Below are 17746 nucleotides of genomic sequence, written 5' to 3' on the forward strand. Positions count from 1 at the left end.
GTCACAGGTCAGACAGCACTGTCCTCACATACTGGGGGTGTAGTGGTCACAGGTCAGACAGCACCATCCTCACATACTGGGGGTGTAGTGGTCACAGGTCAGACAGCTCCGTCCTCACATACTGGGGGGTGTAGTGGTCACAGGTCAGACAGCACTGTCCTCACATACTGGGGGTGTAGTGGTCACAGGTCAGACAGCACCGTCCTCACATACTGGCGGTGTAGTGGTCACAGGTCAGACAGCACCATCCTCACATACTGGGGGTGTAGTGGTCACAGGTCAGACAGCACCGTCCTCACATACTGGGGGGTGTAGTGGTCACAGGTCAGACAGCACTGTCCTCACATACTGGGGGTGTAGTGGTCACAGGTCAGACAGCACCGTCCTCACATACTGGGGGGTGTAGTGGTCACAGGTCAGACAGCACTGTCCTCACATACTGGGGGTGTAGTGGTCACAGGTCAGACAGCACCATCCTCACATACTGGGGGGTGTAGTGGTCACAGGTCAGACAGCACCGTCCTCACATACTGGGGGTGTAGTGGTCACAGGTCAGACAGCTCCGTCCTCACATACTGGGGGGTGTAGTGGTCACAGGTCAGACAGCTCCGTCCTCACATACTGGGGGTGTAGTGGTCACAGGTCAGACAGCTCCGTCCTCACATACTGGGGGGTGTAGTGGTCACAGGTCAGACAGCACCGTCCTCACATACTGGGGGTGTAGTGGTCACAGGTCAGACAGCACCGTCCTCACATACTGGGGGGTGTAGTGGTCACAGGTCAGACAGCACCGTCCTCACATACTGGCGGTGTAGTGGTCACAGGTCAGACAGCACTGTCCTCACATACTGGCGGTGTAGTGGTCACAGGTCAGACAGCACCGTCCTCACATACTGGGGGTGTAGTGGTCACAGGTCAGACAGCTCCGTCCTCACATACTGGGGGGTGTAGTGGTCACAGGTCAGACAGCTCCGTCCTCACATACTGGGGGTGTAGTGGTCACAGGTCAGACAGCTCCGTCCTCACATACTGGCGGTGTAGTGGTCACAGGTCAGACAGCTCCGTCCTCACATACTGGGGGTGTAGTGGTCACAGGTCAGACAGCTCCGTCCTCACATACTGGGGGTGTAGTGGTCACAGGTCAGACAGCTCCGTCCTCACATACTGGCGGTGTAGTGGTCACAGGTCAGACAGCTCCGTCCTCACATACTGGGGGTGTAGTGGTCACAGGTCAGACAGCACCGTCCTCACATACTGGGGGGTGTAGTGGTCACAGGTCAGACAGCACCGTCCTCACATACTGGCGGTGTAGTGGTCACAGGTCAGACAGCTCCGTCCTCACATACTGGGGGTGTAGTGGTCACAGGTCAGACAGCACCGTCCTCACATACTGGGGGGTGTAGTGGTCACAGGTCAGACAGCACCGTCCTCACATACTGGCGGTGTAGTGGTCACAGGTCAGACAGCTCCGTCCTCACATACTGGGGGTGTAGTGGTCACAGGTCAGACAGCACCTGTCCTCACATACTGGGGGGTGTAGTGGTCACAGGTCAGACAGCACCATCCTCACATACTGGGGGTGTAGTGGTCACAGGTCAGACAGCACCGTCCTCACATACTGGGGGTGTAGTGGTCACAGGTCAGACAGCACCGTCCTCACATACTGGGGGTGTAGTGGTCACAGGTCAGACAGCACTGTCCTCACATACTGGGGGTGTAGTGGTCACAGGTCAGACAGCACCGTCCTCACATACTGGGGGGGTGTAGTGGTCACAGGTCAGACAGCTCCGTCCTCACATACTGGGGGTGTAGTGGTCACAGGTCAGACAGCACCGTCCTCACATACTGGGGGGGTGTAGTGGTCACAGGTCAGACAGCTCCGTCCTCACATACTGGGGGTGTAGTGGTCACAGGTCAGACAGCACCGTCCTCACATACTGGGGGGGTGTAGTGGTCACAGGTCAGACAGCTCCGTCCTCACATACTGGGGGTGTAGTGGTCACAGGTCAGACAGCACTGTCCTCACATACTGGGGGGTGTAGTGGTCACAGGTCAGACAGCACCATCCTCACATACTGGGGGTGTAGTGGTCACAGGTCAGACAGCACCGTCCTCACATACTGGGGGTGTAGTGGTCACAGGTCAGACAGCACCGTCCTCACATACTGGGGGTGTAGTGGTCACAGGTCAGACAGCACTGTCCTCACATACTGGGGGTGTAGTGGTCACAGGTCAGACAGCACCGTCCTCACATACTGGGGGGGTGTAGTGGTCACAGGTCAGACAGCTCCGTCCTCACATACTGGGGGTGTAGTGGTCACAGGTCAGACAGCACCGTCCTCACATACTGGGGGGTGTAGTGGTCACAGGTCAGACAGCACCGTCCTCACATACTGGCGGTGTAGTGGTCACAGGTCAGACAGCTCCGTCCTCACATACTGGGGGTGTAGTGGTCACAGGTCAGACAGCACTGTCCTCACATACTGGGGGGTGTAGTGGTCACAGGTCAGACAGCACCATCCTCACATACTGGGGGTGTAGTGGTCACAGGTCAGACAGCACCGTCCTCACATACTGGGGGTGTAGTGGTCACAGGTCAGACAGCACCGTCCTCACATACTGGGGGTGTAGTGGTCACAGGTCAGACAGCACTGTCCTCACATACTGGGGGTGTAGTGGTCACAGGTCAGACAGCACCGTCCTCACATACTGGGGGGGTGTAGTGGTCACAGGTCAGACAGCTCCGTCCTCACATACTGGGGGTGTAGTGGTCACAGGTCAGACAGCACCGTCCTCACATACTGGGGGGGTGTAGTGGTCACAGGTCAGACAGCTCCGTCCTCACATACTGGGGGTGTAGTGGTCACAGGTCAGACAGCACCGTCCTCACATACTGGGGGGGTGTAGTGGTCACAGGTCAGACAGCTCCGTCCTCACATACTGGGGGTGTAGTGGTCACAGGTCAGACAGCACTGTCCTCACATACTGGGGGGTGTAGTGGTCACAGGTCAGACAGCACCATCCTCACATACTGGGGGTGTAGTGGTCACAGGTCAGACAGCACCGTCCTCACATACTGGGGGTGTAGTGGTCACAGGTCAGACAGCACCGTCCTCACATACTGGGGGGTGTAGTGGTCACAGGTCAGACAGCTCCGTCCTCACATACTGGGGGGTGTAGTGGTCACAGGTCAGACAGCTCCGTCCTCACATACTGGGGGGTGTAGTGGTCACAGGTCAGACAGCTCCGTCCTCACATACTGGGGGGTGTAGTGGTCACAGGTCAGACAGCTCCGTCCTCACATACTGGGGGGTGTAGTGGTCACAGGTCAGACAGCTCCGTCCTCACATACTGGGGGGTGTAGTGGTCACAGGTCAGACAGCTCCGTCCTCACATACTGGGGGGTGTAGTGGTCACAGGTCAGACAGCTCCGTCCTCACATACTGGGGGTGTAGTGGTCACAGGTCAGACAGCACCGTCCTCACATACTGGGGGTGTAGTGGTCACAGGTCAGACAGCACCGTCCTCACATACTGGGGGTGTAGTGGTCACAGGTCAGACAGCTCTGTCCTCACATACTGGGGGTGTAGTGGTCACAGGTCAGACAGCACCGTCCTCACATACTGGGGGTGTAGTGGTCACAGGTCAGACAGCTCCGTCCTCACATACTGGGGGTGTAGTGGTCACAGGTCAGACAGCACCGTCCTCACATACTGGGGGGTGTAGTGGTCACAGGTCAGACAGCACCGTCCTCACATACTGGGGGGGTGTAGTGGTCACAGGTCAGACAGCCCGCAGACAGTCCCACTCCACACCATGATTGTATTTCTCCATAGAGCCCGATATCAGCAGTCCCTGGGGAGGTTTAGCGCAGCGCACACGTTCACCCCCTGATATAAGCTTTTATCATTGGATGTATGGTGAATACAATATAAATATGAGGGATAAACCATTGAGCTCCCGCAGATGGGGGAGCGACCGTCACTGTCCTGTCTTATTTTTTAGCGCTTGACTCAGAGGCGATGAACCGGTTAAACAGGAAAGGGGCGGGGAGAGCAGAGCCGTCAATCACACAGCCGGCTCTCATCGGGTGTGTGTGCCAATGATTGGCGTGAGGCGGCTGACGTCACAGTTAGGGGCGGGGATCTGTGTGGTGGACCGAGCAGGGGGCGGGGGGAGAGCCTGGCTGACTGGAGCGTGGGGCGCTCGGCGGTGCCAGTGTCCGGGCTCTGCCTGCCGCCTGGCCGATGTGGGCTCCATCTCCCCGGCTGTCACTGCCTGTCCGCTGCCCCGCCGCGGCTCAGAAATGGTGGCCAAGGACTTCAAACGGTGAGTGATGGAGAGGGGCTCAGCGGAGGAGGAGGGGGCTGTGTTCCTCCCTGGCAGCATGCTGCCTCCACTCCATCGCCGCCCCCACCCAGCACAGAGTGCAGCACAGACCTGTTCATTCATTCTCCGGCTGCACTCACCAAGCCACGCTGCCACCATGGATGCCCCCTCCAGCCATCGCCTTATTGGGAGATGTGCCGCTTCTGCCTTCTCCAGGAGGAGTTCTACCAGACTGGTCCTCTCCTGTATACCACCCATCATACCCAGTGTAGAGCATGGCACCAGTGCCCAGACTGGTCCTCTCCTGTATACCACCCATCATACCCAGTGTAGAGCATGGCACTGGTGCCCAGACTGGTCCTCTCCTGTATACCACCCATCATACCCAGTGTAGAGCATGGCACCGGTGCCCAGACTGGTCCTCTCCTGTATACCACCCATCATATCCAGTGTAGAGCATGGCACCGGTGCCCAGACTGGTCCTCTCCTGTATACCACCCATCATACCCAGTGTAGAGCATGGCACCGGTGCCCAGACTGGTCCTCTCCTGTATACCACCCATCATACCCAGTGTAGAGCATGGCACCGGTGCCCAGACTGGTCCTCTCCTGTATACCAGCCATCATACCCAGTGTAGAGCATGGCACCGGTGCCCAGACTGGTCCTCTCCTGTATACCACCCATCATACCCAGTGTAGAGCATGGCACTGGTGCCCAGACTGGTCCTCTCCTGTATACCACCCATCATACCCAGTGTAGAGCATGGCACCGGTGCCCAGACTGGTCCTCTCCTGTATACCACCCATCATACCCAGTGTAGAGCATGGCACCGGTGCTCAGACTGGTCCTCTCCTGTATACCACCCATCATATCCAGTGTAGAGCATGGCACCGGTGCCCAGACTGGTCCTCTCCTGTATACCACCCATCATACCCAGTGTAGAGCATGGCACCGGTGCCCAGACTGGTCCTCTCCTTTATACCACCCATCATACCCAGTGTAGAGCATGGCACCGGTGCCCAGACTGGTCCTCTCCTGTATACCACCCATCATACCCAGTGTAGAGCATGGCACCAGTGCCCAGACTGGTCCTCTCCTGTATACCACCCATCATACCCAGTGTAGAGCATGGCACTGGTGCCCAGACTGGTCCTCTCCTGTATACCACCCATCATACCCAGTGTAGAGCATGGCACCGGTGCCCAGACTGGTCCTCTCCTGTATACCACCCATCATATCCAGTGTAGAGCATGGCACCGGTGCCCAGACTGGTCCTCTCCTGTATACCACCCATCATACCCAGTGTAGAGCATGGCACCGGTGCCCAGACTGGTCCTCTCCTGTATACCACCCATCATACCCAGTGTAGAGCATGGCACCGGTGCCCAGACTGGTCCTCTCCTGTATACCAGCCATCATACCCAGTGTAGAGCATGGCACCGGTGCCCAGACTGGTCCTCTCCTGTATACCACCCATCATACCCAGTGTAGAGCATGGCACTGGTGCCCAGACTGGTCCTCTCCTGTATACCACCCATCATACCCAGTGTAGAGCATGGCACCGGTGCCCAGACTGGTCCTCTCCTGTATACCACCCATCATACCCAGTGTAGAGCATGGCACCGGTGCCCAGACTGGTCCTCTCCTGTATACCACCCATCATATCCAGTGTAGAGCATGGCACCGGTGCCCAGACTGGTCCTCTCCTGTATACCACCCATCATACCCAGTGTAGAGCATGGCACCGGTGCCCAGACTGGTCCTCTCCTTTATACCACCCATCATACCCAGTGTAGAGCATGGCACCGGTGCCCAGACTGGTCCTCTCCTGTATACCAGCCATCATACCCAGTGTAGAGCATGGCATTGGTGCCCAGACTGGTCCTCTCCTGTATACCACCCATCATACCCAGTGTAGAGCATGGCACTGGTGCCCAGACTGGTCCTCTCCTGTATACCACCCATCATACCCAGTGTAGAGCATGGCACCGGTGCCCAGACTGGTCCTCTCCTGTATACCACCCATCATACCCAGTGTAGAGCATGGCACCGGTGCCCAGACTGGTCCTCTCCTGTATACCACCCATCATACCCAGTGTAGAGCATGGCACCGGTGCCCAGACTGGTCCTCTCCTGTATACCACCCATCATACCCAGTGTAGAGCATGGCACCGGTGCTCAGACTGGTCCTCTCCTGTATACCACCCATCATACCCAGTGTAGAGCATGGCACCGGTGCCCAGACTGATCCTCTCCTGTATACCACCCATCATACCCAGTGTAGAGCATGGCACCGGTGCCCAGACTGGTCCTCTCCTGTATACCACCCATCATACCCAGTGTAGAGCATGGCACCGGTGCCCGGACTGGTCCTCTCCATGTATAACACCCATCATACCCAGTGTAGAGCATGGCACCAGTGCCCAGACTGGTCCTCTCCTTGTATACCACCCATCATACCCAGTGTAGAGCATGGCACCGGTGCCCAGACTGGTCATCTGTGTATACCACCCATCATACCCAGTGTAGAGCATGGCACCAGTGCCCAGACTGGTCCTCTCCTTGTATACCACCCATCATACCCAGTGTAGAGCATGGCACCGGTGCCCGGACTGGTCCTCTCCATGTATACCACCCATCATACCCAGTGTAGAGCATGGCACCGGTGCCCAGACTGGTCCTCTCCGTGTATACCACCCATCATACCCAGTGTAGAGCATGGCACCGGTGCCCAGACTGGTCCCCTTCATGTATACCACCCATAATACCCAGTGTAGAGCATGGCACCGGTGCCCAGACTGGTCCTCTCCTGTATACCACCCATCATACCCAGTGTAGAGCATGGCACCGGTGCCCAGACTGGTCCTCTCCTGTATACCACCCATCATACCCAGTGTAGAGCATGGCACCGGTGCCCAGACTGGTCATATCCATGTATACCACCCATCATACCCACTGTAGAGCATGGCACCGGTGCCCAGACTGGTCCTCTCCTGTATACCACCCATCATACCCAGTGTAGAGCATGGCACCGGTGCCCGGACTGGTCCTCTCCATGTATACCACCCATCATACCCAGTGTAGAGCATGGCACCAGTGCCCAGACTGGTCCTCTCCTTGTATACCACCCATCATACCCAGTGTAGAGCATGGCACCGGTGCCCAGACTGGTCATCTGTGTATACCACCCATCATACCCAGTGTAGAGCATGGCACCAGTGCCCAGACTGGTCCTCTCCTTGTATACCACCCATCATACCCAGTGTAGAGCATGGCACCGGTGCCCGGACTGGTCCTCTCCATGTATACCACCCATCATACCCAGTGTAGAGCATGGCACCGGTGCCCAGACTGGTCCTCTCCGTGTATACCAGCCATCATACCCAGTGTAGAGCATGGCACCGGTGCCCAGACTGGTCCTCTCCGTGTATACCACCCATCATACCCAGTGTAGAGCATGGCACCGGTGCCCAGACTGGTCCTCTCCGTGTATACCACCCATCATACCCAGTGTAGAGCATAGCACCAGTGCCCAGACTGGTCCTCTCCTTGTATACCACCCATCATACCCAGTGTAGAGCATGGCACCGGTGCCCAGACTGGTCCTCTCCTTGTATACCACCCATCATACCCAGTGTAGAGCATGGCACCGGTGCCCAGACTGGTCATCTGTGTATACCACCCATCATACCCAGTGTAGAGCATGGCACCAGTGCCCAGACTGGTCCTCTCCTTGTATACCACCCATCATACCCAGTGTAGAGCATGGCACCGGTGCCCAGACTGGTCCTCTCCTTGTATACCACCCATCATACCCAGTGTAGAGCATGGCACCGGTGCCCAGACTGGTCATCTGTGTATACCACCCATCATACCCAGTGTAGAGCATGGCACCAGTGCCCAGACTGGTCCTCTCCTTGTATACCACCCATCATACCCAGTGTAGAGCATGGCACCAGTGCCCATGCTGGTCCTCTCCATGTATACCACCCATCATATATAGACTGGTCCTTTCTGTGTATACCACCCATCATGTCAAGAGTATAGCTTGGCCCCAGTGCCTAAACTGGCCCTCTTTGTGTATACTACCCATCATATTAAGCGTAGAGCATGGCACCAGTGCCCATACTCGTCCTTTCCACATATACTACTTATATACAGAAGAGAGCATGGCACAGGTTCCCAGACTGGTCCTCTCTGTTGTATATCACGTATCATTGTATACTGTACTAATATACATATACACATATATACACACACATATATATACACATATATAATGTTTGCATGTATGTATGTATATATATGTGTGTATGTATGTATGTATGTATGTATGTATGTATGTATGTATATATATATATATATATATATAATTTATATATTATGGTGCAGGTGCACAGACTGGTCCTCTCACCATAACCATATAGGTTAGGTGTCCTGATACTTAATAGAGGATGGGGCTGGGGTCCTGCCACCATGTATCCTCATATTTATAGTTTGAGCAGGAACTTTTCTCCTTGTGGAGTTTGCCAAGCCCGTTGTAAGGAGATTTAATGCTCCTTTGGAAATGTTAGAATGCAAATATCAGACCTTCTTTACACTGATGAGGGGCAAATATCCCAAGTAACGCCTGTATGTGGAGTGTCTGGTTTGATGTTTCACCCTAAAGCCTGCTTTACACGAGACGACCAATTGTGCGATTTCACAATCGATCATACCCGCCCCCGTCGTTTTTGCGTCACGGCCAAATTGTTGCCCGTGGCGCACAAACTCATTTAACCCCGTCACACAGACTTGCGTTCTGGACGACCTCGCTGTGGGCGACGAACGTCCACTTCCTAAAGTGGGAGGGACGTTTGGCGTCACACAGTGGCCAGCCAATAGAAGCGGAGGGGCGGAGATGAGCGGGATGTAAACATCCCGCCCACCTCCTTCCTTCCGCATAGCCGGCGGGTGCCGCGGGATGGAGGTAAGCTGCTGGTCATCGTTCCCGGGATGTCACACGGAGCGGCGTGTGCTACCCCGGGAACGATGAGCAACTGGCTCCATTTTAAGTAAACGATATTATGAAACTGAGCGACGAGTACACGACTCACGATTTGTGAGCAATACTGCGTCGCTCGGAGGTGTCACACAGCCCGATGTCGCAAGCGATGCCGGATGTGCGTCACAAAAACCGTGACCCCGACGATCTATCGCACGATAGATCGTCTCGTGTAAAGCAGCCTTAAGTCATGTTGTCCAGGTTTATCAGTGGTGGATAGTGACTTATAGGATTACCACATACCATAGGTGGCACTCGGATTCTAGTCCTTCTCTCTGAAGAGTCTTTGCACATTCATCACATATGTTTGTGGCCAAAAGTTGAGATTGACACTACTTTTGGTTTTCACAACGTTTGCTGGTTCAATGTTGTTATATACAGTATCTTAGTTAATGTTTCTATGGTTACTGAGATACAATTATCAGCATTTTACAGGTTTTTACCTATTTATTAGCAAATACATCACATTTTTGTAATGATTCCATTCCCCTGCCATACTGGATATCAGCTTCTGGGCCAAGTCCTGACTGATCACAACGCATACTTGTCTAATCAGTGCTAGGATCTTATCACAATATCTGTTGTTGTTTGTCCTTTTTTTTTTTTTTGAGGACTTACCACAAGTTCTAAATGGGGTTTAGATGTAGCGGGTTTCCTGACCAAAATGCAAATGTTTTGTCCGTCAAGCAGCTTGGTTCTCATTTTTGCCCTGTGACCTGGGCTCCATCATGTTGGAGAAAGCCTTGTTCTTCACCAAATTGCTCCGGGATCGTTGGGAGAAGTTACTCTTGGAAGATGTCTAGATGCCATTCTTTATTCATGGCAGCATTCTTTGGCAAAATTGTGATTGAGCCCTCTCCATGGGTGAAAAGCCCCCACACGAGTGCTCTCAGTACATTTTACTGTTGGCATGATACAGGACTTATGGTGGTGCTCAACTTTTCTTCTCCAGACAGTCATTCTCCTAAGTGTCCCAGTAAGTCCAAAGGAGCTGCATCATAGCCATTGACTTTACCCCAGCCCTCTGCAGTCCAGTCTCTACATCCTGGGAAGATGTTTCCTCTGATGACCCCACCATAGAAACATCCAACTAAGATCGGAAAACACTAAAGCAACAAATGTTGTCAAAAACAAAGTTATTCTCAGTCTCCGAAGATTTTTGGTCAGGACTTTACAGTGTTATTGTTGAAGTTAAAAACTAATCTGATCTTATGTCAATAGTTCTGTATTATTCTGGAAAGGGCACTGCTTACAACATGGCACTGGTGCCCAGACTGGCCCTCTCTCCATATACAGTAGTCATCACTTACAGAACATGGCACTGGTGCCCAGACTGGTCCTCTCTCCATGTACAGCAGTCATCACTTACAGAACATTGCACTGGTGCCCAGACTGGCCCTCTCTCCATGTACAGCAGTCATCACTTACAGAACATTGCACTGGTGCCCAGACTGGCCCTCTCTCCATGTACACTAGTCATCACGTATGGTACAGAACATGGCACTGGTGCCCAGACTGGTCCTCTCTCCATGTACACTAGTCATCACGTATGGTACAGAACATGGCACTGGTGCCCAGACTGGCCCTCTCTCCATGTACAGCAGTCATCACTTACAGAACATGGCACTGGTGCCCAGACTGGCCCTCTCTCCATGTACAGCAGTCATCACTTACAGAACATGGCACTGGTGCCCAGACTGGTCTTCTCTCCATATACAGTAATCACTTACAGAACATGGCACTGGTGCCCAGACTGGCCCTCTCTCCATGTACAGCAGTCATCACTTACAGAACATGGCACTGGTGCCCAGACTGGCCCTCTCTCCATGTACAGCAGTCATCACTTACAGAACATGGCACTGGTGCCCAGACTGGCCCTCTCTCCATGTACAGCAGTCATCACTTACAGAACATGGCACTGGTGCCCAGACTGTCCCTCTCTCCATGTACAGCAGTCATCACTTACAGAACATGGCACTGGTGCCCAGACTGGCCCTCTCTCCATGTACAGCAGTCATCACTTACACAACATGGCACTGGTGCCCAGACTGGTCCTCTCTCCATGTACAGCAGTCATCACTTACAGAACATGGCACTGGTGCCCAGACTGTCCCTCTCTCCATGTACAGCAGTCATCACTTACAGAACATGGCACTGGTGCCCAGACTGGCCCTCTCTCCATGTACAGCAGTCATCACTTACACAACATGGCATTGGTGCCCAGACTGGCCCTCTCTCCATGTACAGCAGTCATCACTTACAGAACATGGCACTGGTGCCCAGACTGGTCCTCTCTCCATGTACAGCAGTCATCACTTACAGAACATGGCACTGGTGCCCAGACTGTCCCTCTCTCCATGTACAGCAGTCATCACTTACAGAACATGGCACTGGTGCCCAGACTGGTCCTCTCTCCATGTACAGCAGTCATCACTTACACAACATGGCATTGGTGCCCAGACTGGCCCTCTCTCCATGTACAGCAGTCATCACTTACAGAACATGGCACTGGTGCCCAGACTGGTCCTCTCTCCATGTACAGCAGTCATCACTTACAGAACATGGCACTGGTGCCCAGACTGGCCCTCTCTCCATGTACAGCAGTCATCACTTACAGAACATGGCACTGGTGCCCAGACTGGCCCTCTCTCCATGTACAGCAGTCATCACTTACAGAACATGGCACTGGTGCCCAGACTGGCCCTCTCTCCATGTACAGCAGTCATCACTTACACAACATGGCATTGGTGCCCAGACTGGCCCTCTCTCCATGTACAGCAGTCATCACTTACAGAACATGGCACTGGTGCCCAGACTGTCCCTCTCTCCATGTACAGCAGTCATCACTTACAGAACATGGCACTGGTGCCCAGACTGGCCCTCTCTCCATGTACAGCAGTCATCACTTACACAACATGGCATTGGTGCCCAGACTGGCCCTCTCTCCATGTACAGCAGTCATCACTTACAGAACATGGCACTGGTGCCCAGACTGGCCCTCTCTCCATGTACAGCAGTCATCACTTACACAACATGGCATTGGTGCCCAGACTGGCCCTCTCTCCATGTACAGCAGTCATCACTTACAGAACATGGCACTGGTGCCCAGACTGGCCCTCTCTCCATGTACAGCAGTCATCACTTACAGAACATGGCACTGGTGCCCAGACTGGCCCTCTCTCCATGTACAGCAGTCATCACTTACACAACATGGCATTGGTGCCCAGACTGGCCCTCTCTCCATGTACAGCAGTCATCACTTACAGAACATGGCACTGGTGCCCAGACTGTCCCTCTCTCCATGTACAGCAGTCATCACTTACAGAACATGGCACTGGTGCCCAGACTGGCCCTCTCTCCATGTACAGCACTCATCACTTACAGAACATGGCACTGGTGCCCAGACTGGCCCTCTCTCCATGTACAGCACTCATCACTTACAGAACATGGCACTGGTGCCCAGACTGGCCTTCTCTCCATGTACAGCAGTCATCACTTACAGAACATGGCACTGGTGCCCAGACTGGCCCTCTCTCCATGTACAGCAGTCATCACTTACACAACATGGCATTGGTGCCCAGACTGGCCCTCTCTCCATGTACAGCAGTCATCACTTACAGAACATGGCACTGGTGCCCAGACTGTCCCTCTCTCCATGTACAGCAGTCATCACTTACAGAACATGGCACTGGTGCCCAGACTGGTCCTCTCTCCATGTACAGCAGTCATCACTTACAGAACATGGCACTGGTGCCCAGACTGGCCCTCTCTCCATGTACAGCAGTCATCACTTACAGAACATGGCACTGGTGCCCAGACTGGCCCTCTCTCCATGTACAGCAGTCATCACTTACACAACATGGCACTGGTGCCCAGACTGGCCCTCTCTCCATGTACAGCAGTCATCACTTACAGAACATGGCACTGGTGCCCAGACTGGTCCTCTCTCCATGTACAGCAGTCATCACTTACACAACATGGCATTGGTGCCCAGACTGGCCCTCTCTCCATGTACAGCAGTCATCACTTACAGAACATGGCACTGGTGCCCAGACTGGTCCTCTCTCCATGTACAGCAGTCATCACTTACAGAACATGGCACTGGTGCCCAGACTGGCCCTCTCTCCATGTACAGCAGTCATCACTTACAGAACATGGCACTGGTGCCCAGACTGGCCCTCTCTCCATGTACAGCAGTCATCACTTACAGAACATGGCACTGGTGCCCAGACTGGCCCTCTCTCCATGTACAGCAGTCATCACTTACACAACATGGCATTGGTGCCCAGACTGGCCCTCTCTCCATGTACAGCAGTCATCACTTACAGAACATGGCACTGGTGCCCAGACTGTCCCTCTCTCCATGTACAGCAGTCATCACTTACAGAACATGGCACTGGTGCCCAGACTGGCCCTCTCTCCATGTACAGCAGTCATCACTTACACAACATGGCATTGGTGCCCAGACTGGCCCTCTCTCCATGTACAGCAGTCATCACTTACAGAACATGGCACTGGTGCCCAGACTGGCCCTCTCTCCATGTACAGCAGTCATCACTTACACAACATGGCATTGGTGCCCAGACTGGCCCTCTCTCCATGTACAGCAGTCATCACTTACAGAACATGGCACTGGTGCCCAGACTGGCCCTCTCTCCATGTACAGCAGTCATCACTTACAGAACATGGCACTGGTGCCCAGACTGGCCCTCTCTCCATGTACAGCAGTCATCACTTACACAACATGGCATTGGTGCCCAGACTGGCCCTCTCTCCATGTACAGCAGTCATCACTTACAGAACATGGCACTGGTGCCCAGACTGTCCCTCTCTCCATGTACAGCAGTCATCACTTACAGAACATGGCACTGGTGCCCAGACTGGCCCTCTCTCCATGTACAGCACTCATCACTTACAGAACATGGCACTGGTGCCCAGACTGGCCCTCTCTCCATGTACAGCACTCATCACTTACAGAACATGGCACTGGTGCCCAGACTGGCCTTCTCTCCATGTACAGCAGTCATCACTTACAGAACATGGCACTGGTGCCCAGACTGGCCCTCTCTCCATGTACAGCAGTCATCACTTACACAACATGGCATTGGTGCCCAGACTGGCCCTCTCTCCATGTACAGCAGTCATCACTTACAGAACATGGCACTGGTGCCCAGACTGTCCCTCTCTCCATGTACAGCAGTCATCACTTACAGAACATGGCACTGGTGCCCAGACTGGTCCTCTCTCCATGTACAGCAGTCATCACTTACAGAACATGGCACTGGTGCCCAGACTGGCCCTCTCTCCATGTACAGCAGTCATCACTTACAGAACATGGCACTGGTGCCCAGACTGGCCCTCTCTCCATGTACAGCAGTCATCACTTACACAACATGGCACTGGTGCCCAGACTGGCCCTCTCTCCATGTACAGCAGTCATCACTTACAGAACATGGCACTGGTGCCCAGACTGGTCCTCTCTCCATGTACAGCAGTCATCACTTACAGAACATGGCACTGGTGCCCAGACTGGTCCTCTCTCCATGTACAGCAGTCATCACTTACAGAACATGGCACTGGTGCCCAGACTGGCCCTCTCTCCATGTACAGCAGTCATCACTTACAGAACATGGCACTGGTGCCCAGACTGGCCCTCTCTCCATGTACAGCAGTCATCACTTACACAACATGGCACTGGTGCCCAGACTGGCCCTCTCTCCATGTACAGCACTCATCACTTACAGACCATGGCACTGGTGCCCAGACTGGCCCTCTCTCCATGTACAGCAGTCATCACTTACACAACATGGCACTGGTGCCCAGACTGGCCCTCTCTCCATGTACAGCAGTCATCACTTACAGAACATGGCACTGGTGCCCAGACTGGCCTTCTCTCCATGTACAGCAGTCATCACTTACACAACATGGCACTGGTGCCCAGACTGGCCCTCTCTCCATGTACAGCAGTCATCACTTACAGAACATGGCACTGGTGCCCAGACTGGTCCTCTCTCCATGTACAGCAGTCATCACTTACAGAACATGGCACTGGCCCTCTCTCCATGTACAGCAGTCATCACTTACAGAACATGGCACTGGTGCCCAGACTGGCCCTCTCTCCATGTACAGCAGTCATCACTTACAGAACATGGCACTGGCCCTCTCTCCATGTACAGCAGTCATCACTTACAGAACATGGCACTGGTGCCCAGACTGGTCCTCTCTCCATATACAGCAGTCATCACTTACAGAACATGGCACTGGTGCCCAGACTGGTCCTCTCTCCATATACAGCAGTCATCACTTACAGAACATGGCACTGGTGCCCAGACTGGTCCTCTCTCCATGTACAGCAGTCATCACTTACAGAACATGGCACTGGTGCCCAGACTGGTCCTCTCTCCATGTACAGCAGTCATCACTTACAGAACATGGCACTGGTGCCCAGACTGGCCCTCTCTCCATGTACAGCAGTCATCACTTACAGAACATGGCACTGGTGCCCAGACTGGCCCTCTCTCCATATACAGAAGTCATCACTTACAGAACATGGCACTGGTGCCCAGACTGGTCCTCTCTCCATGTACAGCAGTCATCACTTACAGAACATGGCACTGGTGCCCAGACTGTCCCTCTCTCCATGTACAGCAGTCATCACTTACAGAACATGGCACTGGTGCCCAGACTGTCCCTCTCTCCATGTACAGCAGTCATCACTTACAGAACATGGCACTGGTGCCCAGACTGGCCCTCTCTCCATATACAGAAGTCATCACTTACAGAACATGGCACTGGTGCCCAGACTGGTCCTCTCTCCATGTACAGCAGTCATCACTTACAGAACATGGCACTGGTGCCCAGACTGGTCCTCTCTCCATGTACAGCAGTCATCACTTACAGAACATGGCACTGGTGCCCAGACTGGTCCTCTCTCCATGTACAGCAGTCATCACTTACAGAACATGGCACTGGTGCCCAGACTGGCCCTCTCTCCATGTACAGCAGTCATCACTTGCAGAACATGGCACTGGTGCCCAGACTGGCCCTCTCTCCATGTACAGCAGTCATCACTTACAGAACATGGCACTGGTGCCCAGACTGGCCCTCTCTCCATGTACAGCAGTCATCACTTACAGAACATGGCACTGGTGCCCAGACTGGCCCTCTCTCCATGTACAGCAGTCATCACTTGCAGAACATGGCACTGGTGCCCAGACTGGCCCTCTCTCCATTTACACACATCACTTTAACTATATGGTTCATGGCACTGGGGAGACGATTGGTCCTCTCTCTATCAATACCACCTATTAACAGATGTAGAGTAGAGCATGACACTGGTGACCAAACTTGTCCTCTCAACTTGTATACCACTTATCATCATATACAGAACAGAGCCTGGTGCTTGTGTCCGGACTGATCTTCTCACCATATCTACCTGCTCAGCTTTTTCATGACAGGTGGCATAGGTCACTAGTACCCAGACCCGACCTTTTACCATGTGGACTACCTGTTATCATCAATAAAGTTCTCTCTAGGGCCAGATTGGTCTATTCCTGTATACAGCATAGGTTATGACGCCAAAACTTGCCATCCAGCCATGTCTGCTATTATCGTCGTCATCAGTATAGAGCAAGCCATTAGTGCTGTGTCCAGTCATATTAAAGGTATTGTCAGTGAACTATTGTCCCCAACACCGTTCAGTGTAAAATCACAGGCTGTGCTTTACTTACCCTCCCTAGGTCCAGCGCTGTGTTTCCCCAATATCTTGTTTGGCTGCAGCTCTAACATCATATTAACAGCGCTGCCCCAATCACTGAGCTCAGTGACTCTTCCCATTTATATTGGCAGAGCTGATGAGATCGTGATTGTCTGCAGCTCTGTCAGCATGATGTCAGCACTGCAGACAAACAGATGAGGGTCAGGGGTGGAAATAGATCGCAGGACCTGGGGAGAGAAAATAAAGGACTGATTGATTATTTTTACACTGAACTGTGTTTAGGGACAATGGTCTCCTGAAAACAGAAAACGTCTTTAAGAAGTCTCCCATACTTGATATATACAGTATATCTCACACCACTAATGCCAGTATATATGTATCACTTCTCCCCAGACTGTTATTCTTGTCTTACTCTTGTCCTAATCAGGCCCGCACACCATTAGTAGAACGTAATGTACAGGTGCGAGAATACGCTATGTGGCCAACATGCACAGTGTATGTAACGTGTGATTAATGACTTCATGACCGCCCACGGTTGCTGTAAACATAAGGTACTTAGAAATAAAAATGCCACCCACCCACGTCAAGGTGTACCTAATCATGGCTGGTCCCTAGTCTAGTCACTCACTTCTCCGTGTGTCCACACCTCATGGGA

At 53.3% G+C, this 17746-nt stretch overlaps 1 protein-coding gene across 1 annotated transcript in view; it reads left to right on the top strand.

Annotated features, from left to right (window-relative positions):
* Positions 1-4164: 4164 nt before the first annotated feature.
* The window catches only part of MMD (monocyte to macrophage differentiation associated), an 81521-nt gene continuing 67939 nt past the window's right edge, over positions 4165-17746 (top strand). The window contains exon 1 of the mRNA XM_075349720.1: positions 4165-4329. Within this exon, the coding sequence (XP_075205835.1) occupies positions 4307-4329 (23 nt within the window). The 5' untranslated portion in view covers positions 4165-4306. The remainder of the gene's footprint in view (positions 4330-17746) is intronic.

This window comes from Anomaloglossus baeobatrachus, chromosome 5 (genome assembly GCF_048569485.1).
Source record: "Anomaloglossus baeobatrachus isolate aAnoBae1 chromosome 5, aAnoBae1.hap1, whole genome shotgun sequence".
Classification (NCBI taxonomy): Eukaryota; Metazoa; Chordata; class Amphibia; order Anura; family Aromobatidae; genus Anomaloglossus; species Anomaloglossus baeobatrachus.